The sequence below is a fragment of the Haliotis rubra genome, unplaced genomic scaffold, assembly GCF_003918875.1.
Source record: "Haliotis rubra isolate DU_JTF1 unplaced genomic scaffold, ASM391887v1 Scf430, whole genome shotgun sequence".
NCBI lineage: Eukaryota > Metazoa > Mollusca > Gastropoda > Lepetellida > Haliotidae > Haliotis > Haliotis rubra.
In genome coordinates this window covers 735,861-762,860 of record NW_025767114.1, presented here as the reverse complement: position 1 = coordinate 762,860, position 27,000 = coordinate 735,861, and the positions used below count along the sequence as shown (strand labels likewise).

At 38.7% G+C, this 27,000-nt stretch overlaps 1 protein-coding gene and 1 long non-coding RNA gene across 2 annotated transcripts in view; one reads left to right on the top strand and one right to left on the bottom strand.

Moving 5' to 3' along the window:
• Window positions 1–460: 460 nt before the first annotated feature.
• LOC124289052 lies at window positions 461–26,827 on the bottom strand. The gene is made up of 3 exons (XR_006901578.1): window positions 26,708–26,827; window positions 6,418–6,423; window positions 461–473 (listed from the first exon to the last, which is right to left on the bottom strand). It is a non-coding gene; the product is annotated as an uncharacterized LOC124289052 (long non-coding RNA).
• LOC124289050 (HMG box-containing protein 1-like) overlaps window positions 17,898–27,000 on the top strand; it is a 25,507-nt gene continuing 16,404 nt past the window's right edge. Inside the window, exons 1-3 of the mRNA XM_046725643.1 lie at window positions 17,898–17,944; window positions 22,194–22,423; window positions 25,517–25,608. Coding sequence (XP_046581599.1) covers window positions 17,930–17,944; window positions 22,194–22,423; window positions 25,517–25,608 — 337 coding nt within the window. The 5' untranslated portion in view covers window positions 17,898–17,929. The remainder of the gene's footprint in view (window positions 17,945–22,193; window positions 22,424–25,516; window positions 25,609–27,000) is intronic.

Sequence of the window (27,000 nt, the reverse complement as noted above, 5' to 3'; positions counted from 1 at the left end):
AATATTAATTATCGTTACATAATCCACTTCGGTTTACATTATTTTGGCCTGATAAAAGTTGGTTACAGTTGCAACTGAATAAAAACAGTACTAATAAACACAGATTCAAAAACCAAAACCAAAACCAAAAACGAAACACTACAATGCTAAAACTACTTCTGTTCACCTTCTACATGGAATGATCATAATTTCTACTGCAATATTTTCGTAAATGTATAAGGTTGTAGAAACTATCAAGGTAGAGTATAAAATATAAAGTTATAAACATACGAACCATAAACTTGGTCAACAGTCGTGTCATTACTGTCAAGGAATACCAGGTGACTTGTGTTTGAGACACATGACCTTGAGTGCTTCTTCACAGTTCTTTATATATTCTGCATCTATATTGTCACTGCATGGGGTAACGGTATCCATTTAAATCCATCTCAAGTTTATCAACAATAGGTTGAATGCTTGAGGAATGGTTCTGTCTGCTATTCTTGCACGACACAATTGTACAACCATATGCTTCGGTTACATCAACACCATGTCGTAAACTTGTACAAACAAACATCTCAGATGCACGTGCGGATTGTGTTTTACCCGTGCAAGTCGTGAACCACGCACCTGCATCGAGAGAGACTGACACGGAGTGAGTACATATACAGTTTTTACTGGTCATTAATACATAAATCGAGTACATTTGTCAACTAAGTTGTTTCTCTAAATGACCTTAAACAGTTGTTGTTTTCATTAGTGTCAAGTATTTCATTTCATATTATTGACTAATAAACACAAATAGTCAATTTGTGATTAATTTCCCGACTTGATCTTCACTTTGGACTGACTGACTGAGTTTGGTTTTACGCCGCTTTTAGCACTATTCCAGCAACATCACGACGGGGGACACCAGAAATGGGCTTCACACATTGTACCCATGTGGGGATTCGAACCCGGGTCTTCAGCGTGACGAGCCAACGCTTTAACCATTAGGCTACCCCATCGCCCCCTTCACTTTGGAAACCACCCGATACTGAAAGTATCGACTTCCATTAAAACAGTATTTCGCTCTGGTGAATTATTGATAATATATATTTTCCGGTTAATATTTCACATTTCGCCACTAACACTTACATCCGCGACAAAAGTCAGTTGTTTTCCTCAGTCTAACCGTCCAATGTGAATTCACCAGAGCTATAGTAGCCACCAATATCTTATCATCTTGTGGTCAGGTTATAGTTGACAAGTCCGGACCGACAAGTACCGACAAGTCCATGCATGATCTATTGTCCTATATCAAGCCAAGAATTCTCAAGCTATGAAACAATGGGTGCTTGTGTACTTAAATTGCTTGTAATGGTGGGATCCGCTCTCAACATAAGCATTGTGTTACCAAAATGTGGACCGAAAGATGACATTGTTTTAACTCCAAGATTCGAATTTCTTCTTTGTATATTATATTTATTGTTAATTTTATAGTTTCTCTTATATATGATTATTTACAGAACGCTGCCATATAGTTTGAATATTGCTGAGTGCGGAGTAAAACTAAACTCACTCATCGATCCCGTTAGTTGCCTTTTAAGACAAGCATGGGTTACTGAAGATCAATTCTAACCCGGGTCTTCATGGGTTTTGTCTTTCGGGTTTGGTTACCATGTGAACCGAAACATATAGTTTTAACAACAAAATTAGGCATTTCTATATAATATGAATTATTCAATAGAATGGTTGGTCCTAAACGGTATAAGGAATAGTGTAGATTCACGATTTCACATCAGCAGATCGACTGATCTTGCAGACAACACTGTCTGATGTCATACGGTCTTAGTTTGATCCAGCGAATCGTGCGTACGACTTACCATATATTTAATGCCATGTAGGCGAATAACAGTTATATTTCATGCCTTGGAGTCATTGTATTGACTCCTGTATAAAAGACTTCAGAAATTTGGCACGATCCAGACCCAGTCGTGTTATATTTAACGTTGAATAAATTATACATTCTAAACAAGCTTGTACATTAAAACAACAATAAGTGAGGTAGATATTACTGATACATATATACATAAATGTTATTTATTTATTTATTTTATTTTATTTTATTTATTTATTTATTTGTTTGTTTGTTTGTTTGTTTGTTTGTTTGTTTATGTGCGTCTGTGTGTCTGTGTTATGAAGTTGATGTAAGTCATAAATTAACACCAGCTAATACGAAAAAGTCTGGAAAAGTCTAAAAGGCAAATTATTCTTTACATTTTTCTAATTCATGAGGTGATGTGAAATGAAATCGGTTAATTTCTTATTATTATTTCAGGTATATTGAACAATTTCAGGTGGAGCTCTTTCTTTGGTTACGAGTCAATACGTGAAGCGGCCTCGCATTCCAATCTCAAGTGGTATCGCCCGAAACGGGGGTGTTTGGTGGCAAACCGTCAATGACTAACAAACTCCAGATTCAGTAATAACAAATCACGTTTGGTTTTTTCAATGCATCAATCACCAATCATTAACTGATAAGTTGGAAAACATATATCAAATAAGTTTCAAAAGCTTGGTTCACATTTGAAAATTCCACCGTAGACCCTTTCCCCACTAGAATAGTGGCAGCAACCTCATGGCCTTGACCTTTTCTCGAAGTCATTGTTTACATTTGGAAAGATGCGACAGGAGAGCCACTGACAGTTTGCGCAAGGTTAACCTGATTGTATGACTGAGATAGTCTTTGATATCTAATTACTGGTACTGGTACAAAATTTAAGAGTAGGGGCGCTTTGCTGTAACGAGAAGTCCGTGTTGTACCGAATTTAGATACTGTTGAATTTTGCGCCCTGTCAACTTGACGATTTCACGCACCTCTACGTCTGCGTGCGACAGCTGTGTGACTCTTACACTAACTCATGTGTGTACTTTGTGCTCCAAATCTCGATTCTACGGATATTATTTTCTACATTTTGGAAAGTGTTTTTGTGACCTAGTGGCTTCAAAGTGTAGTGAATTCAAATTGAATCGGATTGGCTGGCATGTTCGCGAGTCTGTTGACAAAGAGCCAGATTTGTGGTGATATTTCCGAAAGGATGGATCAGGACACGAGGGTGTACCTCTGGCATAAACACGGTAAGGTAATTAATTATACTTTAATAGACTACTTTAGATCAAGCAGTGTAATGGATAAGAGGGATCATGACTAAGCTAAATAACTTGTTCAACGATATTATACATTTAGAAAAAAAAATATGTTGGGCTAAACAGAACGGTTTGGCAGATTCTGTAGATCTAATTGTGTTTTACTACCGCTAAATTTGGAAACAGTACAAATTTCAAAATATCATTTTGTTTGAATTGATAACCTAACTGTTTATTTATGTGGACGGAAGGCATTAGAATCTAAAATTTCTTCGGCGTTCGATGTTAATGCATCCTCCGTTACCGGATCAAGATCAGTGGCGATATCGTTGACGAAAGCTGATAATAAATTTAACACGGAAATTTTGTAGCAGTCAATTGCTGGATCTATTCTGACATAACATAGAATCAACGTAAACATATTTGTTTTGCTGAATTTTTTTTATTCGGAAAGCAGACGATGCTTTGATCTTGTTCGACTGAATATTTGTTTCCATGCTTTCGAAGTACTTTTGTATGTATAAACACCTATTGCAGTGATTTACGCAAGTAGTGAGTCGTGCCCGTCATCGCTAAATCCATCTTTAAAGACATATGTGTAATTTCCGACAGTTAAATCGCTGTAATTTATCGATGCATCGGTAGGTTGTTCGGTGTCCGCCATGTTAGTGGGCAGACAAAAATAGTGCATTACCGTAAACCATGTATGATTGCGCACGGAAAACAGAGACTTGTATAACGTGATTATATACCTCTGAATGACTTTAATTAACCAATCACAATCCAGTGTTTACTGAAGTCATGGTAGAATGCGACTTATACCGGTATTAGGATATACTGCTGGCCCCTGGTATACCATGTATGTCACAGTTAAACATTGTACACTCACTCGGACACGGTACACTTATTCCAGCTGGTCTGTTCTTGTTTCTCCCATTAGGCCGAGACACAGACAGGTATCAGCTAGTGTGGTGCAGCCAGCTAGTAGATAGGTATATTGGTTGGTTGTTTAACGCCACACTCTGCAATATTCCAGCTATATGGCGGCGGTCTGTAAATAATCGAGTCAGGACCAGACAATCCAGTGATCATCGGCATGAACATCGATCCAAGTCAGCTAGCCTGACCATCCGATCCCGTTAGTTGCCTTTACGACAAGCATGGGTTGCTGAAGATCAATTCTAACCCGGATCTTCACGACTGACTGACTGAGTTAAACAACAAACTAACCAAACGCTCATGATTACAGGTACACCATATTTCACTAGACACGTGTAATACCCTCTATTTGCCGTTTCAGCAACAACGGTCTCAAGTATCACCAGAAGAACACCAAATGCGAGGAATCCTCTGAGTTCCCCACCAGTGAGACTGATGACCAAGATGAACATGGTAAAGTTTTGTCAGTTTTCACATGTACTTGTCCTGCCATTGTATGTATGAGTTCGTTGTTTAAAAGCATTTCAGCACGACGCGGGACACCGGAAATGGGCTTTACACATTGTGCCTTTGTGGGGAATCGAACTCGGCCTTTCGAGTGAACTAGACTACCCCTCCGCCCGCCATTGTACAGTTGACTGTGTTTATAACGAACACGCTTATATCGACTGACTGACTGAGTTTTGGTGCTACGCCGCTTTTAGCAATATTCCAGCAACATCACGGCGGGGGACACCAGAAATGGGCTTCACACATTGTACCCATGTGGGGATTCGAGCCCGGGTCTTCGGCGTGACGAGCCAACGCTTTAACCATTAGGCTACCCCACCGCCCGGATCTTCACGAATAATATAGATAGATAGATACGTAACATATGTTATGTGTATCCGGAAGTTTGAGATGTAGCAAACCAGTGTAGGTCGGGCAGGAACTGATTTCATATCTTCTTACCTACTTGTCTCATACGACGACTTGTTGACTTGGGTGTCACCGTATTCCAGTCGATGCCCGCGCGGCGACGTCACTATGCATGGAGTTTTCAAGGTTAGTGTATCAATGTTATTAATGCCTACACGTACAGCCTGGTTTGGTATTTACACATATGGAATTCAAATAACCCATGTTAAATCTGCCTGTACGTGGTACAAAGCTTTGATTTAAATATTTGCTGTTTGTTCTAAACTGGGAAATATCCCACAGATATCTTTTAAGACGTTTTGATTCTTAAATACAACCAATTTTATGTAATGGTGCAGAAGTATGGGGATTCCAAAAATACGACTGTTTAGAACAAAATTAATCGTTTGGCATGTAAAGAAAGCCTTGGGGTGGGGCCTTTACACCGAATTCTATGCTTTATGGTGAATGTAATAGAAATCCACTACATACAGCTTCAGTTGTTTTAGATATGCATGAACAGCGTCTACAAATAACCTACAATATGCTCTTACACTTAGACAATGTAGGTAAAATACCATGGGCTTCACACTTCACACATTCAAAACCTTTTATTTTCATGCGGTTATGGCATTGTATGGTTGCCAAAGAGCAGTTAGAAATGTAATTGGCATTCATATTTAAACGAAAGTACACGACATGAATCGTACAGATCGTTTAAAAGTCTTCTTGGCCTTTTCGTACTGACGTGTGTAAAGTTACGTGACTTAGTTGTCGGATTTGTCAGAATTAATGATCAATGAAGGTAGAAAAATAGGGAATGATAACAATGAAAAGATTTGTATGTTATGTAAATGAGGAATAGAGAATGAAATCCACTTTGTCTTTGCACGTCCTACTGTTAATAACCGGGGAATGTTGTATGTACTGTCAGTCTTACAATCACTATATTTAGCCCAAAATTATTGTGATCATATTTCAATAAAAGTTGGTATCTACATCAATGTACATTAAGACTGTTGTTGCGTACTGTCAGTCTTGTGGGGTGCCACAATCACCATATTTAGTCCGGAAATTTACTGCAAGATCATATTTGAATAATAAGCTGAGTATTTACGCTCTTCCAGGACGCTGAATGTACGCAGGACATCAAGTGCTGGATGACAGGAAACATGCTTAAACTTAATGACACAAAAAGCAGAAGCAGTTCTCATTGGTACAAAGCAACAACTCAGCAAGGTCAAAACCGACACCCTTACAGTCGCAGACTCTGACGTCAGTTTCTCTGATGTGGTTAAGGACTTGGGTGTCCACATCGACTCTTCCTTGACTCTGGATGCTCATGTTAACCATCTGAGCAGGACCTGCTACTTTCACCTAAGATCCATTGGTAACATTCGGCAATACCTGACAACTGCTGCAACTAAAGCCCTTGTTCGAGCTCTTGTTACATCTAGGCTTGATTACTGTAACAGCATCCTTTCAGGCCTCAGTTCTAAACTCCTTGATAAGCTTCAGAAGATCCAAAATACTTCCGCCCGCATCATCAGCAAGACTTCTAAACGTTCCCATATAACACCAGTGTTGGAAAGAACTGCATTGGCTATCAGTTAGGGCCAGAATTGACTTTAAGATCCTCTGTCTGACATAAGTGCCTCCATGGTTTGGCTCCCTCCTACTTGTCTGAACTCCTACATCCGTATGTCCCCGCACGCAACTTGCGCTCAAACACACAAAACCGACTGGTCATCCCATCCTACAAACTGAAATCCTTCGGACACCGATCATTCTCTTACTCCGCGCCTGTGCTTTGGAACTCTCTCCCATGTGCCCTTAAAAGCTCTGCCACAATTGACATTTTTAAGTCCAGACTTAAAACCCACCTTTTCTCAGTATATTATGTATAACTTCATCTGTAAATACTCCAGTGTAAATATTCTGTAGCGCTTTGAGCATGCCTTAGGGTGTGGAAGGGGCGCATTATAAATATGCATTTATTATTATTATTACTGTCAGTCTTACAATCACTATATTTAGTCCAAAATTATTGTGATCATATTTCAACAATAAGTTGAGTATTTACATCAATGTATGTACTGTCAGTCTTACAATCACTATATTTAGTCCAAAATTATTGTGATCATATTTCAATAATAAGTTGAGTATTTACATCAATGTATGTACTGTCAGTCTTACAATCACTATATTTAGTCCAAAATTATTGTGATCATATTTCAATAATAAGTTGAGTATTTACATCAATGTATGTACTGTCAGTCTTTACAATCACTATATTTAGTCCAAAATTACTGTGATCATATTTCAATAATAAGTTGGTATCGACATCAATGTATGTACTGACAGTCTTACAATCACTATATTTAGTCACTATATTTTTAACCACGAGGCTACCCCCACACACCACCACCACCCCGCTGATGTTACATACTTTATTGTGGACAAATTCGACGATCTGAACAAAGACATGGTTATCGTTGATGCATCAAAAATGTATCCAATGCGGTTTAATCGTGAAACAGGATACTGTACGGTCGTTGTTGGACCAAGATGGTGTTGAATTTCGCTCAGGACACTGTCTTCATCGACGTGTTTATTCTTCAACTTCCTGTGTTGTTAAAACATGTTAAATAAACTACAACACACATACGTATACATAAGGGATTGAAACGGAGGAAGTAAAACGGGGAACACGGTATTTTAGTAAGAAATAAAGTCGGTATATGTGCTATACGTGGTGCACATACTAATGGATCAAATAAATCAGGCGGGTTTTAAATGATATTATACAGAGTTAAACTGCCATTGTACCCACGTTAGGAAACATTACTGATACATGCAAACCAAGACTACAGACTATAGTTCCCTGAGCGTGGTCGACTTTACTTCCAATACATCAGACATTAGTTTTATAAATAAGATAATTAAGTATAACACTCAATGTTTACATTTGTCATGGTTATGTAATATTTTATATACATAATAAAGCCGTAGCACAAAACAAGTTATCCAAGCTTTACGCTAGTGTTCATAATACTATGTACCAATATAAGATGTAAGTAAAACCACTATTCATCCCTGCATAAACTCCTACTCATGTTTATGGTTTAATTCTTATTATGACATTACACATACCTAGGCCAGCTTTATGTAATAAAGCAAAAAGTGGTAAAATCAGATACAAAGAATAGTATTGACAAGCATAAAGACAATGAACGTTTACAGAAACATTATCAATGTTCATGATAAATTTGCATACTTTTACATAGTCTCATCATAAACACCTATATGTAGTTAACTCCGACTTTGCATCGTTTGAAATCTTCCAAAAAGGATATAAGTTTGTACATTTTAGCCAGCAGTCAAGCAAATGTGCGTTCCATTAATGCCATTAGATGCTAAACACGAAGTTGGGCGCTCAAGATATTAACGTGTGCGCACAAGATACTAACTTGTGCGTTCAAGATATTAACTTGTGCGCTCAACATACTAACTTGTGCGCTCAAGATATTAACTTGAGCGCTCAAGATACTAGCTTGTGCGCTCAAGATACTAACTTGTGCGCTCAAGATAACTAACTTGAGCGCTCAAGATATTTTTTATTTCATGAGGTCCCTTCAGCGCTTCCGTAGTAACGAGCTCTTCGTACGTTCTGGAAGTTTACTTTTAGACAAATTGGCTATTTCGTCGTCCGTCTTCGGTGTAGTAAATCGTTACCTTGGTACAGAATTGTTCGACGTGCTTGACGAAACATTGAAATAGTCACTTGTATCCATATTTATCAAATCTGAAGACACTTCATCATCGCTAATATCACAGCAATGTGGTAACTGATTTACCTTGTTCTGCGACAGTTCCATTGCGTCATAGCTACTACTAATCAGCTCATCGTCACATGAATTAAACTCATTTTGTGAAGCGAAAACGCTTTTGGATGAGGGAATTAGTTCGTCCGACTCGGTATCCCCCCAAATGCCTCTATTCCTTATACACATTCAGCTGTCATAGGAATCAACAAAATAGTTCCAAACGTTTTATTAAATGTATCCGTAAATATATGATTCTAATGAAAGATTGATTCTTGATTTGCATATGCAATGCTTTAAATAGGTTAAAGCACTCGGACTTTGGTCTCTAATGGTTGACATTGTTAGTTAGAGCACGATGAGCGAAGCGAAGAGTGCTCTAACTAACAATGTCAACCATTAGAGACCAAGTCCTCGTGCTCTAACCTATACGTATGTACTGTCGGTCTTACAATCACTATATTTAGTCCAAAATTATTGTGATCATATTTCAATAATAAGTTGGTATCTACATCAATGTATGTACTGTCGGTCTTACAATCACTATATTTAGTCCAAAATTATTGTGATCATATTTCAATAATAAGTTGAGTATTTACATCAATGTATGTACTGTCAGTCTTACAATCACTATATTTAGTCCAAAATTACTGTGATCATATTTCAATAATAAGTTGGTATCGACATCAATGTATGTACTGACAGTCTTACAATCACTATATTTAGTCACTATATTTTAACCACGAGGCTACCCCCACACACACCACCACCACCCCGCTGATGTTACATACTTTATTGTGGACAAATTCGACGATCTGAACAAAGACATGGTTATCGTTGATGCATCAAAAATGTATCCAATGCGGTTTAATCGTGAAACAGGATACTGTACGGTCGTTGTTGGACCAAGATGGTGTTGAATTTCGCTCAGGACACTGTCTTCATCGACGTGTTTATTCTTCAACTTCCTGTGTTGTTAAAACATGTTAAATAAACTACAACACACATACGTATACATAAGGGATTGAAACGGAGGAAGTAAAACGGGGAACACGGTATTTTAGTAAGAAATAAAGTCGGTATATGTGCTATACGTGGTGCACATACTAATGGATCAAATAAATCAGGCGGGTTTTAAATGATATTATACAGAGTTAAACTGCCATTGTACCCACGTTAGGAAACATTACTGATACATGCAAACCAAGACTACAGACTATAGTTCCCTGAGCGTGGTCGACTTTACTTCCAATACATCAGACATTAGTTTTATAAATAAGATAATTAAGTATAACACTCAATGTTTACATTTTTCATGGTTATGTAATATTTTATATACATAATAAAGCCGTAGCACAAAACAAGTTATCCAAGCTTTACGCTAGTGTTCATAATACTATGTACCAATATAAGATGTAAGTAAAACCACTATTCATCCCTGCATAAACTCCTACTCATGTTTATGGTTTAATTCTTATTATGACATTACACATACCTAGGCCAGCTTTATGTAATAAAGCAAAAAGTGGTAAAATCAGATACAAAGAATAGTATTGACAAGCATAAAGACAATGAACGTTTACAGAAACATTATCAATGTTCATGATAAATTTGCATACTTTTACATAGTCTCATCATAAACACCTATATGTAGTTAACTCCGACTTTGCATCGTTTGAAATCTTCCAAAAAGGATATAAGTTTGTACATTTTAGCCAGCAGTCAAGCAAATGTGCGTTCCATTAATGCCATTAGATGCTAAAGATACGAACTTGGCGCGCTCAAGATATTAACTTGTGCGCTCAAGATATTAACTTATTGCGCTCAAGATATTATACTCAAGATCTAACTTGTGCGCTCAAGATATTAACTTGAGCGCTCAAGATACTAGCTTGTGCGCTCAAGATACTAACTTGTGCGCTCAAGATAACTAACTTGAGCGCTCAAGATATTAACTTGTGCGCTCAAGATATTTTTTATTTCATGAGGTCCCTTCAGCGCTTCCGTAGTAACGAGCTCTTCGTTCGTTCTGGAAGTTTACTTTTAGACAAATTGGCTATTTCGTCGTCCGTCTTCGGTGTAGTAAATCGTTCCCTTGGTACAGAATTGTTCGACGTGCTTGACGAAACATTGAAATAGTCACTTGTATCCATATTTATCAAATCTGAAGACACTTCATCATCGCTAATATCCCTGCAATGTGGTAACTGATTTACCTTGTTCTGCGACAGTTCCATTGCGTCATAGCTACTACTAATCAGTTCATCGTCACTTGAATTAAACTCATTTTGTGAAGCGAAAACGCTTTGGGATGAGGTAATTAGTTCGTCCGACTCGGTATCCCCCCAAATGCCTCTATTCCTTATACACATTCAGCTGTCATAGGAATCAACAAAATAGTTCCAAACGTTTTATTAAATGTATCCGTAAATATATGATTCTAATGAAAGATTGATTCTTGATTTGCATATGCAATGCTTTAAATAGGTTAAAGCACTCGGACTTTGGTCTCTAATGGTTGACATTGTTAGTTAGAGCACGATGAGCGAAGCGAAGAGTGCTCTAACTAACAATGTCAACCATTAGAGACCAAGTCCTCGTGCTCTAACCTATACGTACAATCACTGTCGGTCTTACAATCACTATATTATGTACTGTCGGTCTTACAATCACTATATTTAGTCCAAAATTATTGTGATCATATTTCAATAATAAGTTGGTATCTACATCAATGTATGTACTGTCGGTCTTACAATCACTATATTTAGTCCAAAATTATTGTGATCATATTTCAATAATAAGTTGGTATCTACATCAATGTATACTGAACCACATAAAAAACGCAGGTTTTCCAAATGAATAAATATTCGATAGAACATTGTTAAATATTATAGTGTTACTACACATTGGTTACCTTTGTTGTGAAAAAACAGTTTGTTAATGTTCAGGTTCTGTTTGGTGATTTCTCTTGGATATTGCAGATCGCCAAAACGCAGCAATTGAATTGGCCGTGGGATGTGGTTGCAGAAGTTTTTCATGAAAATCATGATGCGCATTATGTAACGGTCACATAGGGGTATAAATATGCCCTCAAATCAGTTTGAAATCACTCCCGACAAACGCCCACCAAGAATGCCAAGGTTAACGACGCAACAGAGGGAACAAGCCATCGGCCGTCTTGAAGCTGGACAGAGTGTTGCAGATGTTGCCAATGCATTCCATGTGCACATAACGACCATCTACCGTCTTCAGGAACGTTTTGCTGCTACACAGACCACTGCTGACCGCCAACGTCCTGGACGTCCGAGAGTCACAACACCACGGCAAGATCGACACATTCAACGTTCGCACATCGGGGATCGATTCTTATCTGCCAACGAGACTGCCCAACAGACTATTGGACGTCACAACCGAGCAATAAGCGGAGATACAGTTCGGCGCAGACTCAGAGCAGTCCACCTCCGTTGTCGTCGTCCAGCTCGACGTCCGATCCTCACACCGAGACATCGTCAGAATCGTCTGCAGTGGGCTACGTTGCATCGAAACTGGCGTCAACAACAGTGGAGACTGGTATTGTTCTCTGATGAAAGTCGGTTTTGCAATTCTCATGCTGACGGCCGAGTTCGAATATGGCGAAGACGAGGTGAACGCTTTGCTGACGAATGTGTAATTCAAGTTGATGCATGGGGAGGTCCGAGCGTTATGGTATGGGCAGCGATTGGCCTGAATCAGAGATTAGGGCCAGTATTCTTCCAGAATATTGGTCCAGGTCGGGGAAATGGAGTCACTGCCCAACGTTATATCGACCAGATCCTCCAACCCCAGGTTGTGCCATTTTTCGTCCGACACCAGCAACACATTTTCCAGCAAGATAATGCCAGGCCCCACACTGCTAGAGTCACTCAGGCATTTTTCCAGCCGCATAACATCCGACTCCTGCCATGGCCTTCTGTCAGTCCCGATTTAAACCCGATCGAACATTTTTGGGACGAGCTGCAGAGACGACAGAATGAAGTCCGACCACGTCCGACAACTGCAGCAGAACTCCAGGCAGCCATCATCCGGACATGTGCGGCAATCCCTAGGGCCTTTGTCAACCGTCTGATTCACTCCATGTTCAGGCGGTGCACAGCTGTAGTGAATGCACGAGGTGGACATACGCGCTACTGACTTGTTGGATCAATTTCGATTTTGGCTTCAAGGCAAAGTAAACCAACAGTGTTTCCATGAATTGACTGACATGTCCCAATCATCATGCAACAAGTGTTGATTGTTATTATGTACCTGTTTTCATGTATTATCTGTCAAAAGTAAAGTTTTTCAACATCTGGATTTTGACTTGCGTTTCTTTTGCGGTTCAGTATATGTACTGTCGGTCTTACAATCACTATATTTAGTCCAAAATTATTGTGATCATATTTCAATAATAAGTTGGTATCTACATCAATGTATGTACTGTCAGTCTTACAATCACTATATTTAGTCCAAAATTATTGTGATCATATTTCAATAATAAGTTGGTATCTACATCAATGTATACTGAACCACATAAAAAACGCAGGTTTTCCAAATGAATAAATAATATATTCGATAGAACATCGTTAAATATTATAGTGTTACTATACATTGGTTACCTTTGTTGTGAAAAAACAGTTTGTTAATGTTCAGGTTCTGTTTGGTGATTTCTCTTGGATATTGCAGATCGCCAAAACGCAGCAATTGAATTGGCCGTGGGATGTGGTTGCAGAAGTTTTCATGAAAATCATGATGCGCATTATGTAACGGTCACATAGGGGTATAAATATGCCCTCAAATCAGTTTGAAATCACTCCCGACAAACGCCCACCAAGAATGCCAAGGTTAACGACGCAACAAAGGGAACAAGCCATCGGCCGTCTTGAAGCTGGACAGAGTGTTGCAGATGTTGCCAATGCATTCCATGTGCACATAACGACCATCTACCGTCTTCAGGAACGTTTTGCTGCTACACAGACCACTGCTGACCGCCAACGTCCTGGACGTCCGAGAGTCACAACACCACGGCAAGATCGACACATTCAACGTTCGCACATCGGGGATCGATTCTTATCTGCCAACGAGACTGCCCGACAGACTATTGGACGTCACAACCGAGCAATAAGCGGAGATACAGTTCGGCGCAGACTCAGAGCAGTCCACCTCCGTTGTCGTCGTCCAGCTCGACGTCCGATCCTCACACCGAGACATCGTCAGAATCGTCTGCAGTGGGCTACGTTGCATCGAAACTGGCGTCATCAACAGTGGAGACTGGTATTGTTCACTGATGAAAGTCGGTTTTGCATTTCTCATGCTGACGGCCGAGTTCGAATATGGCGAAGACGAGGTGAACGCTTTGCTGACGAATGTGTAATGCAAGTTGATGCATGGGGAGGTCCGAGCGTTATGGTATGGGCAGCGATTGGCCTGAATCAGAGATTAGGGCCAGTGTTCTTCCAGAATATTGGGCCAGGTCGGGGAAATGGAGTCACTGCCCAACGTTATATCGACCAGATCCTCCAACCCCAGGTTGTGCCATTTTTCGTCCGACACCAGCAACACATTTTCCAGCAAGATAATGCCAGGCCCCACACTGCTAGAGTCACTCAGGCATTTTTCCAGCAGCATAACATCCGACTCCTGCCATGGCCTGCTGTCAGTCCCGATTTAAACCCGATCGAACATTTTTGGGACGAGCTGCAGAGACGACAGAATGAAGTCCGACCACGTCCGACAACTGCAGCAGAACTCCAGGCAGCCATCATCCGGACATGTGCGGCAATCCCTAGGGCCTTTGTCAACCGTCTGATTCACTCCATGTTCAGGCGGTGCACAGCTGTAGTGAATGCACGAGGTGGACATACGCGCTACTGACTTGTTGGATCAATTTCGATTTTGTCTTCAAGGCAAAGTAAACCAACAGTGTTTCCATGCATTGACTGACATGTCCCAATCATCATGCAACAAGTGTTGATTGTTATTATGTACCTGTTTTCATGTATTATCTGTCAAAAGTAAAGTTTTTCAACATCTGGATTTTGACTTGCGTTTCTTTCGCGGTTCAGTATATGTACTGTCGGTCTTACAATCACTATATTTAGTCCAAAATTATTGTGATCATATTTCAATAATAAGTTGGTATCTACATCAATGTATGTACTGTCAGTCTTACAATCACTATATTTAGTCCAAAATTACTGTGATCATATTTCAATAATAAGTTGGTATCTACATCAATGTATGTACTGAACCACTTACAAAACGCAGGTTTAGTCCAAATGAATAAATATTCGATAATAACATTTTACAAATATTATAGTGTTAATCTATATTTAGTCATTGTGATCATATTTCAATAATAAGTTGGTATCTACATCAATGTATGTACTGTCAGTCTTACATAAGTTGAGTATTTACATCAATATTTTATCAAACAATCACCAAAACATTTATAGATTTCTGAAGATAAAGTAAACGACGTGCTGTCCACGTAGCTGACCGTCACATATCAGTCACTCTGAATTATGCAACTCATTCAAGCTGCATCTGCTAGGGTTATGCCCCAGGCTGTAACATGCTGTGCATGTCCGGGCGCATCGTCGACGTCATTGCTGACTAGTATAGATAATGTCAGATACGTAGTGATATAAATGATTTTAAGTGGTCAGTGCACTCCATGACACAGTGACTAATTGCAATATGATATACGTTAGCTAGAATAAGATATAATATATCCATGTCTAGTATCATACACAATTTAATTTGCAATTGTATTACTGCATTATCAGTTACGTGCAAACCCGTCATTTAAAGTCTGCCAGCTTAATCGTTCAACGTTTGCCTAAATAACAATACAGCTGTTATGTTGCTAGTGTTATATTTAATTCTAATACATTTACAGTATACAGTAAATGACTATCTATTATTGTTTGAAAACTCTCTCTATATGTAATTACGACTCTAATTAAAGGACTCAGCAGCCTTCTCTTAGTTTTTAAGGTGATGGCCGAGTAGTCAGCTCTGCCAAGTTAATTCCCCTCAATATCTTGTCGTCATTGTGACGTAGCCCACTCGTCAACCTACACCAGACAGAAGCTACGTCAATACAAAAACGTACTCGAGTAAACCACCAGACATTGTGTTCTCTTCCTTTATGACCTCTAGAAATTATACCGATCGTTTATATCTGTCATTATATTTTAAGCATGCAAAAATCTTAAGAAATAAGGTGTTGAAAAATATTGTTTATCCAAGTTGATGTAATACTGCATGTAACATCAAATTGTGTAAGTTACTGTTTATTTTGTTTACTCTGTATGTGTTCCTGAGGCCGAGAATACAACAAACATCTTTTTCTTCATCTTTATCGTCTTCATCATCTTCATTTTCTTCTTGCCTAGTGCTTAAAGCGTTGGCTCGTCACGCCGAAGCCCGGGTTCGAATCCCCACATGGTACAATGTGTGAAGTCCATTTCTGGTGTCCCCCGCCCTGATGTTGCTGGAATATTGGTAAAAGCGGCGTAAAACCAAACTCAGTCAGTCAGTCAGTCATTTTCTTCTTCGTGATGTCACTGGAATGTCTTGTCCAGACTTGATTATTTACAGACCACTGTTAATGAGCTGGAATATTGCTGATTGCAGTGATAAAAACAAACGGATATACCGACATGTTCATCGCAGTACCATAGCAGTTGTCAGTCTTGTTCGTGCCTCATATATTTAGACACCTAGACACGATGTTCACACGGCAGTGAGATTAAATGTATAACACGAGAACACGTGAAATACCGGTTTTACGAACCACGTATCAACAAAATGTAATATAATATATCAAAGTGTATTTCACAAAGTATTTCCAGAGCGAGAGCATGGTGAATATAAAGTGAAGACCTACCAAAGACATTATTAATGACGTCATTTAAACATGACGTCATAACACTGTTATAGTACGTCATGTCATGTTGATGGCGCATTGCTGACTGCGGCCTAAAACAACAAACAGTAAGAAAACGTAAATGTCTGTTCAATGGTTCACCTGGGAGATCTTGATTCACGTGCTGGCACTCACTCACTTACTCATTCTATTTCTCTCAACCACCCACCCATCCACTCAATCGCTCTCAACCAAAAAAGCTCACTCTCAATCAATCACTGCAGCTGTAGCATAAAACCATAGACTTGCATGTTAATTAACTCTTGCAAGAATAATTTTCATAAATTTAGTTTCGGTCGAATTGCTTTCAATACTTATCTACCAGCTGGGAAATCATCTCAGCTACAAACACATAATTTCCATTCAATTTTCCTATGATTATTAAGAAAACTGCAACTATTTAAACAACATATATTAAACATACCAATCAGGTTTAACATGGCTGTCTATGTGATACGCGTAGATTAAAATTAAGTTGTACTTATGGTGCTTAATCAGGTGTCATTCGATAACTAATCAACGGAAAGATGAAAGAAAATTATGTACACGTAGCTGAAGATGATTTCCAAAATGTTTTGCAAAATATCAAAATAAAATTACTTCTACTCAATTCATGAAAATTATTCTTGCAACAGTTAATTAACATGTAAGTCTATGGAAATTTCACTAATGATAACTCACTTGTGGTTTAACTACTGTAGTTTCATCTGAAAATGTTAAATGATGCAACAGGAGATCGTAACTGTACAATATTCATCAACATAAAAATAGCGTGGTTTACTTTTACTTGCTTGACAACTCGCCATGTCTAAACGTATCAAACATATGTGTAACAGGTTACGAGAAGTTTGTTTTCCATTACAAGTTCTGTTTGATTATCCTGGAAGTCGGTGTCTTTAAAACCGAATAATTACCTCACCCCGTTACTTAAAAATGACACAGATTTACACTTCCTGTACCATACTGTTTGAGGTTATCCGAATAATAAAGCCTATGTTTGAAAACAGAGTGTCACATTTAGTGTTTTGAAGGAGTGTTTACATCTGAAGACCAAAACAAACGCATGTCAGCCGGTACGAATTCAGGATGGGCGCGAAAACCACCTTATTAATATTCATAAATCTATGACCAATGAAAAAATCGCAAGAAAACCTCACGATAATTCGCAGCCAATCAGCGAAATGTTGTCGTCAGCCCCTATAACCGGGAGAAAATGGCGTCAGAAAGCGTGAGTAGTCTCATTACAAATTTACTATAACGGTTTCAACTCAGGTTGATGGTTATGTAGCCATTTAAAGTACTTGAGATTTACTGAATTGGAAGTGAGACCGTGGCTGTATACGCTAGTTCATTTATGCTAATTGCAACTGTCACTTTTTGAAAGTCTGGCTGTTCGCCAAACGACCCGATTAGTTTTACTACGCTTTTCAAACTTTTTACTACAAAGCGTGTCGGCTCACCTGTCCAAACTTACAGATAGCTGTGGTCTATTTAGCTCACCGACACATTACAACTGACCGTTTTAAAGTCCCATTAGCTGCTTAACAGTGATTGTAGTTCATCCACGGTTATTTTGACCTGATTTAAAGCGCGCAAGCTTGATTTAAACGCCTGTCTCGGTTTAGGTTGTATTTGACCGGCTAGGCTTTGGGTCAATGCATCTCAGTGAGACGGACCAGCCAAGTTTGAATATATGGTTAGACGCTTCTCTTGGCGCTCAAACAATGAGCGTAGGTTATGTGATATACCAAATATACATACACCAGACACTCCACATGCAGGTTACACTTTTGCATTTACCGCCGACACACGGCGTACATTTCCCCTCCCAGGGTTAGTTGTGCGATCAGCTGGACAGTCTATAAATAAGAGTGTAACATGTGAGCGAAACTAGCGAGTTTTATAAAGTTGTGCAAAGTAGAGATTGGGATGTTGTGGTGTATTTCGCCGTGATGTGAGTTCAGCCCGATTTTAGTACATGTTTATCACGTGGTGTGTGCACTTCTCGGCACACACACAACGAATGAGTCATCTGAAAAAGTTACACAGTTTGACCAAATGACGTTGCATCATATCTTTTTATATTTACCCGGCACTCAATATGACAGTTTTCATCAGCATTCCCATAATGACTAATGGAAGAACGTGAACTAAGTTTATGATATTTTTCACCAAATGAACCATTTTCAAGTTTATATATGATTTTATTGATATATGTGAATTATAACACTGAAACATATTTGATTCGTTTAACCTTGAATATCTGTTCATCTAGCCATTGTATAATGTGAACGATATTGTTACAGCGGGTTGTGTTATCCGACACTAACGCACGGGATATTTTATCACGTAACAATGTTTATAACCTTTGGTACAAAGTAGGGCGCGTATAGTGATAACAGTATTACCTTCTGTGATATTGGTCAATTCTGCTCATTGTTACAATTACGGTCTGAAAATATATTTTGTCATCCTCAAGCCCCACCCACACCCGCTTCCATGTGGCACATTGAAATATCACACACTCACACACACTCAGAGAGAGAGAGAGAGAGAGAGAGAGAGAGAGAGAGAGAGAGAGAGAGAGAGAGAGAGAGAGAGAGAGAGAGAGAGAGAGAGAGAGAGAGAGAGAGAGAGAGAGAGAGAGAGAGAGAGAGAATACTTGTATATGAATACTTATTCGTAACGATTATAATAAATAATGATGAATAGGAGAATAGGATGGGTATCGACTTTGAATAAATTATGTAAGTTTATATATCTCTTGCTTACATTCAGGTAGAGTGTTTACGAGGGCGCAAGCTGGCCAAAGATTGTAGACTGCATTTGCTGTTCACCTTTGTATGAATTCCTTTTGACACGATATTAGCCCACAAAATTGAATGTTTAATGACATTATTGGTCCCAGAATTAGGTACATGTATAATATGATGAAGAAAATATAAGGGTCGTGAATATTGTGAAAATTGTGGGTAAAAATCCATGAAAATATGTGATCAGTCTTCACTACAAACAAATATCTCCGAAATTACTCACGATAAGATGAGACCTAAACGAATGACATAAGACCCCATTCCGGAACCTCCGGAACTGTTGCCAGTGTAAAAGTTTAAGTAAATTTATGAAGATCATGCAAGAATATACATATTAAAAACAGCATTTGTCTTTTTTTGTCAGATATCATGTTTATCTCGTGGCGTAACCTGACAGAGTTGACATTTAACTCTGGGCAGCACCACTCACGAACATATCTACTTTGTCCACGTCACGGGATGTGATACTCACACTATTTGTCTAAAAACGCCAGGTGCCCTCATGATGTACAGTGTATAAGGAGACCCCCACAATTCTAGGCACGAAGTACACTTTACCCAGCTAGAACGGTGCAAATCTGACAACTGTACCATTCACACCAGCTATATGTTCATTAAACACAATAAATTAAATGTAATAAGTGACACGCACTGAATATTCCATAATGATTCTAGCACCAGTGCACCTTAGTTGGTCAGTCCTCATTATGTTAATCTATCAAAAAGCTGCCTACGAATTATTCATTTCGTTTCAAAAGAATTTTGAAAACATGCAATAACTATTTATTTGTGGCATTTCAAAATATTCTTTTCATTCGTTTTCACACAGTGCTCGCTGTTATGAAAGATTTGCTTAGTTTGCAGTGAATCTCATAATAGAAACGTTTGTTGAGTGTGGTACATAGTCTGTTGTTAACACCACCATATGTCGCCTTTTGTGCTGTTTCGTTAATGACAGCAGACATGCAGCATATGATTTAATTAACATAAATAAAAAGTAGTCTGTGAATATAACACAGAACTACACAGTAAACATGTGCAGGCGGTTTTTTTCAAGGTCACGTTGTATATAATGATAAATATATATTAGTGGCACCGTTAAACAGCGAATTAAGGGTTTAAAAATTGTTTAAAACGTGGGATGAGATGGTGACTGTAATCCCTTCCAAAGGGAGATTGTGTTTCTTTTCATCAAGTCCACGTGAGTCTTAATCGATCCGTTTTAAGATCGGTTATATATTCTAGTCGACATAACTGGTTACAGATACTGAAAGATGTGTGATTCTTTTGTTCCGGGAGACGTATTAATTCATTGCTTTTATGCACGACACATTCAAGTTATTTATATTGATATGTTTTCATCATGTTTCTATTTATAAAGCAATTTGTTTTGGGGCGTTTTAGCATTTCTTTTTATGTATATCACAACTGTCACTTTTATAAGACAAACACAACAGAGCGTTGTCTACACCTATATATCTACCCCCCGCAAACCCCATGGAATAACGATTTCCGGTCATATTACAATTAAACTATTAAATGCTTCCAGCTTTCAAAATGTTAATAGGTCCAGAATGCAAATTTCTATTACCCTGTGACCTACTTAATTAAGAAACAAATCACACTTCATTACAAAATATCGCCTCGGGCTAAACATAGAACTATCTTCATATCCGGGAGGCCAGGCAGATAAGTGCATATGCAAACTACATACGTGTATGGATGACTTAATTAAAATCAGAATCAAATATTCCGTGAGGAAACCATATGAATAAATCCGATAACATCTCTTCTTGTATGCCAGTGAAGGAAAACGCTGTTTACACCGACTGTTGTGATAATAGCGTATAGCCATTGGCGATACGATACACTGGGATATGCATACATCACAAAACTTCGTATATTCGCCGTCTATAGGACGTATTTATTTTCGATTAACCAGCGATATACATTTTTTTTGTAGTCCGCTATACCTGAATATACAGCATGCATTTGTTTTGATTTCATAGACAGACCATGCCTGCAATAATAGGCCATGGGACCGTAATGCATAATACAGTGCAGCATGCATTTATACAGACTCCCAATACAGAATATGGACTTTGTCTTATCTGTTCTTGTCAATAGGAATACAGAAAATGAATATATCTAAAATTATTTTAGAATGTTTTATTTAATTTTGGGTTACATGTATATTGGAAAGGGGATCATGGATTCTCCATTTTTCACAGCTGAAACTATATAGGTTTTCAGCAATCTTGACCATTCAAACTATTACGGACTTGCGGAGGGTTGCGGATGTTTTTGTTTCAGGATCGGTATGAGAGACGCTTTTGGAAATTGTAATGAATTAAGATTTCATTTTAGACATTTAAATTTGTTTAACAATAATAAGTATAAAGCTTTTTAGCGGCTTTACAAACTGGAATGGGCCGGTCTAATATTGACGTGTTCAGTTTGTGATGAAGAAGTGTCAGGAAAGAAATAACCTTCTTAAAAGGTCACAATGACATGGCTACTTCGATGCGCGAATTCTTTCACTACAGTTTTCTGATATTATTTCTACAGACATGTTAAAAGAACCACCGCAGCTTGTACATCGATATCCAGTAACACGGAAACGTTTTTAATTAACAAAATAAAAAAAGGTTCACATTCTCTCAGGATGGAGGGGTGGAGTTGGGAAAACGCCCCCACGTGAAGACGCATCGGATGCAAGAGTTCCTCACCACCCAGCGGCAGGGGGACGGGGGTAGTCACAAGGTGCGATATTGTACGGAACCCGGATGTAAAAAATCGTTCACCAGTGCCCCGGGATTGAGGTACCACATTAGGTCCCACAACAAGGATGTGAAAACGTTCCTGTGCTCCAGATGCAAGAAGACATTTAAAAGGTGAGTATGAAAACGGTTGGAGTGGAACGCAGAAACCGGTGTTGTAAGTAAATTTTTTAAAAATAATTTAATTTGCCATTAATCAAATTAACCATTCAGACGTTATGGGCCTGTATAGGTTTTTCTGGAAAATGTTTAAAAACACCACAACAAGTATTAAATGAACCATTCACACGTAGAACGCATGGGTTGTTCTGGAAAATATTTAAAAGCATATAAATATAATATATACTGGATAATGTTTCTACACAATAACAGTTTATGAATAAATAACTCGCGGATGTAAAATACCTGTATAGGTGTCCTTGAAAATGTATTTAAAAAACAATAATGATAGAATAATTTGTAAATAAACATTCAGTCCTAGCATGCCTGTGAAGTTGTCCTGAAAAAAATGTAAAACAAATTAACCCAAATTACGTAACATAGTACATGTAAATGGTGTCGGCTTCCGAAGATGTATTATTAAACATCATGGCCCATTGACGTGCTTTGTCATACATTATACATACAATAGTAGGCAGAACAACGTCCGTTTTACGTATGTGGAATTTTAATACAGAAAAGAACATTTTGTTGTTGAAGGCTGAAGGTTATATGCAGTGTTTCAGCTGGGGCAGATTGGGCCTGTCCGGGTCCCTGCAGGTCCGTGATAGGACTTAAGATGACAAATATGTAATGGAGTTGGAGTCAATGGAGTTTTATTAGATAAGGCGCCAAGCAGACCATCATTTTACCTATAGATGGAAACCCTTATTCGGGAGGGTGACACTTTCGTTCGGATCAGTACATTTCCAGATTGACAAATAGTAGTTTATATGGAGTTGTGTCCCTTTGTTGCCGTTCACAACAGTAATCGTCCGATAGACGGTATTTCTTGATTAGCAGGGTCCGCCTTTAGTGAGCGTGATTTTTCACATCATCATCATCATTATTATTTTTCTATTATTACTGTTACTATTTTCAGACACACCCATTCCTATTATTGATGTAATAAAATTAATATGAAATTATTCATTGACATTAACACACTGCAATTAATGACAGATTAATTGATCCTCGTGCGTTGATAGAATACAATCTGAATAAGATACACACTGTATGTATATGTACATGGGTCAAGGCTGAAATTAAATAGTTAAAAACCGTGGTATATAGGGTCTACAGGACTATTATCTGTTTTTTTTATTGAGCAATTAAGTTCATTGTCTGTCATGTTAAACTCACCTCTATGTGAAAACAAGCACCTGCTCTGTTGTAAACATGAAGGCAGACAGGTGAGATATTATTAATTTATGTAATTAAACCATCGTAGGAGTGCTGTTTAAGTAGTATATGACCTGCCTTGACATAGTGAGATTTACGGGATGACAGGGTCACCGAATTTACAGTGCACGTGGATGTACATCGCTAAGTCTAGACTACCACGGGAAATAACCTTCAAAGCACCTGGTAATTTGTTAATCATCCCGCCAGCATACGTTGACGTACATATCGATACATGTATATGATGAAACTGTGAATATTCCTTTTGTAACGTATGACTATTTAGAGTTCCAGACATATTTATATTCATTCTTCGTAATGTAAGAAAGTGTTTTGGTATTAAAATGTAAGTATTATTTATTCATTTATTTATATTCCAGTTTCATTAATTCACTGTTCATGTGCGCAAAAGAAAATAATGTATTAATACAAAGTAGTGAATTAATAAACGCGGCTGACAATTCTTTTTTGTTCCATGGGAAACATTAGACTAACATGAAGTCTCATAAATCATTATCTTTTAAAGAAAAAGTCAAGTTTTAAATTATCATAATAAAATAATATAAAACCATCTAAGAGAGTATGTTAATTTTCATGAACTGCAGTAACCTAGGAATATTTTAGACTAACATGGGCTGTATAAGATATATTTGATTCATGGTCTGTACGACAGCCTGAGAGTGAGTGAGTTTTGTTTTACGCCGCACTCAGCAATATTCCAGCTATATGGCGGCGTACTGTAAATAATAGAGTCTGGACCAGACAATCCAGTGATCAACAGCATGGGCATCGATCTGCCCAATTGGGAACCGATGACATGTGTCAACCAAGTCAGCGAGCCCGACCACCCGGTGGCAGCCCGAGAACAATGTTTGGCAAAATACATATATAAAGCTGTCTGATGAGACATTTACTTAATTTCAACATTTAAAAATTATTTCTTATATTTGGGAAATCAATTGAACTATGACAAGAATGTTTTGTATGATATGACTTCTTTATGCCCTTTTGAAAGAGAAGAACCTGCTTGGCGTGTCCTTTTGTTGTGTTGTGTGGAGTCCACGCCTCGTTCCGTGCGAGTTTACCATATGTTCAAAACATCTTTGATACGTGTTGGCAGCGTTCAAAACTGACATTTTATTTACAAGTAGCGTTATGTCACTCGATTGGCATCTTCAATTATCAGCAGTTTTGCCTTTTGACACTTTATAAAGATGACTGCTTTCTCAGTCGTGCTCTTCCTTTTCTCTCAGCGAGCCATGTTGTGGTTCTTATGCATTTGTGCTCCAGCACTGAGTTTTGACGTTTAAGCTAAGACCCGAAGGATCGTCAATATTATTATAAGTACTGATAAGTACGTATACCGAACTTTGTCTTATCTGCGTGCCTGAACAAAGAAGTGAACAGTCTTTAGTTTACAGGTGGGAGAATTGGGATCCTTTAATGAAATTTTCTCTGAATAATGTTAAAATTTCATTTAACAAAATTGGAAGCTTATAAGAAATATAATATTTCACGTGTCCAGTGAACTATGATGTGTATGTCATCTCGATACATGAAGAACGTCACATTTTCACAAGTGAAAGATCCGGGTTTGACAGCAACCCAAGCTTGTAAGAGGCGACACATGTCATTGTATCCCAATTGATGCTCATGCTGTTGATCACTGGATTGTCTGGTCCAAATTCGATTATTTACAGACTGTCGCCATATATAGCTGGAATATTGCTGACTGCGGCGTTAAACAACAAACTAACCAAACGCTCATGATTACAGGTACACCATATTTCACTAGACACGTGTAATACCCTCTATTTGCCGTTTCAGCAACAACGGTCTCAAGTATCACCAGAAGAACACCAAATGCGAGGAATCCTCTGAGTTCCCCACCAGTGAGACTGATGACCAAGATGAACATGGTAAAGTTTTGTCAGTTTTCACATGTACTTGTCCTGCCATTGTATGTATGAGTTCGTTGTTTAAAAGCATTTCAGCACGACGCGGGACACCGGAAATGGGCTTTACACATTGTGCCTTTGTGGGAATCGAACTCGGCCTTTCGAGTGAACTAGACTACCCCTCCGCCCGCCATTGTACAGTTGACTGTGTTTATAACGAACACGCTTATATCGACTGACTGACTGAGTTTTGGTGCTACGCCGCTTTTAGCAATATTCCAGCAACATCACCGCAGGGGACACCAGAAATGGGCTTCACACATTGTACCCATGTGGGAATTCGAACCCGGGTCCTCGGCGTGACGAGCCCAACGCTTTAACCACTAGGCTACCCAACCGCCCCTCGCTTATATCGAACTGATGGATATAATATTTTTTTGTGGCCCCGACACTTGCTGTATATTGATGTCCAAATGCCTATAATGAGCTACAAATATAACGAACTACAGTAAAGGTGAGGTGAAATTGGGTTTAACGTCGTGCTGGAGAATATTTCGCTCATATGACGACGTGCATGCGTGTGTGTGTATGTACTGTGTATGGCTGCTTGTACTAGCCCAGACTTAAGCTGGTTTTATAGTGCTAGCCCACTGAGATACCATGCTGCAGTGAAGCATGAATACCCCACTCAGACACATTATACTGACTCCGAGCCGACCAGTCCTTGATGTACCCATTAAAGCCGAGCGCTAGGCAGGGACCAACAAGTACCATATTTTATCGTCTTTTGGTAAGACGCGGTCGGGGATCGAACCCGCGACCTTCCGCTCTCCAGGCGGACGCTCTAACCACTACACCACGGAGGCGATCACTACTGTATAGTGGTCATTTCACTTGGTTATAGTGTATAGGGTACTGTAAACGTAGTACAACCTATTTGTATGGAAGTAGCAACAGTTTTCGCAGCGTGTACATTACGAAATGGAGCAAACGTAAGACGATTTGTATTCAGTCTATGGTGCTAGTCTGATTGTACTGGAACCATAGTTCCTGTACAGGGCAGACCCAAACACGAAATTCATAATATCCTTTTCAAAAATAGTACAGCTATTATACCGACATAAAGAGGTTCTGGGGTCCAGTTCCACTCAAAGATTTGGTACATTTGGGCAGAGACCATATACCGATATTTGATCTCGGATTTGGGCTGGGCGCACCGCTGAATCAGTTATGTCATGCGCCGCTTTTTCTCTATACAGAGTTGCGTCCCTTTGATGGGTCACAACTCTATAAGATCGGGCTCTCAAATCCCAGATTCGCTTGATTATATTTCAAGTTTGTCGTCACCATATCCGAGCTCGTGGGTTCAACCAGGATGGTAAATAACTGAGACCTCGTGATTTTCTCTCAAAT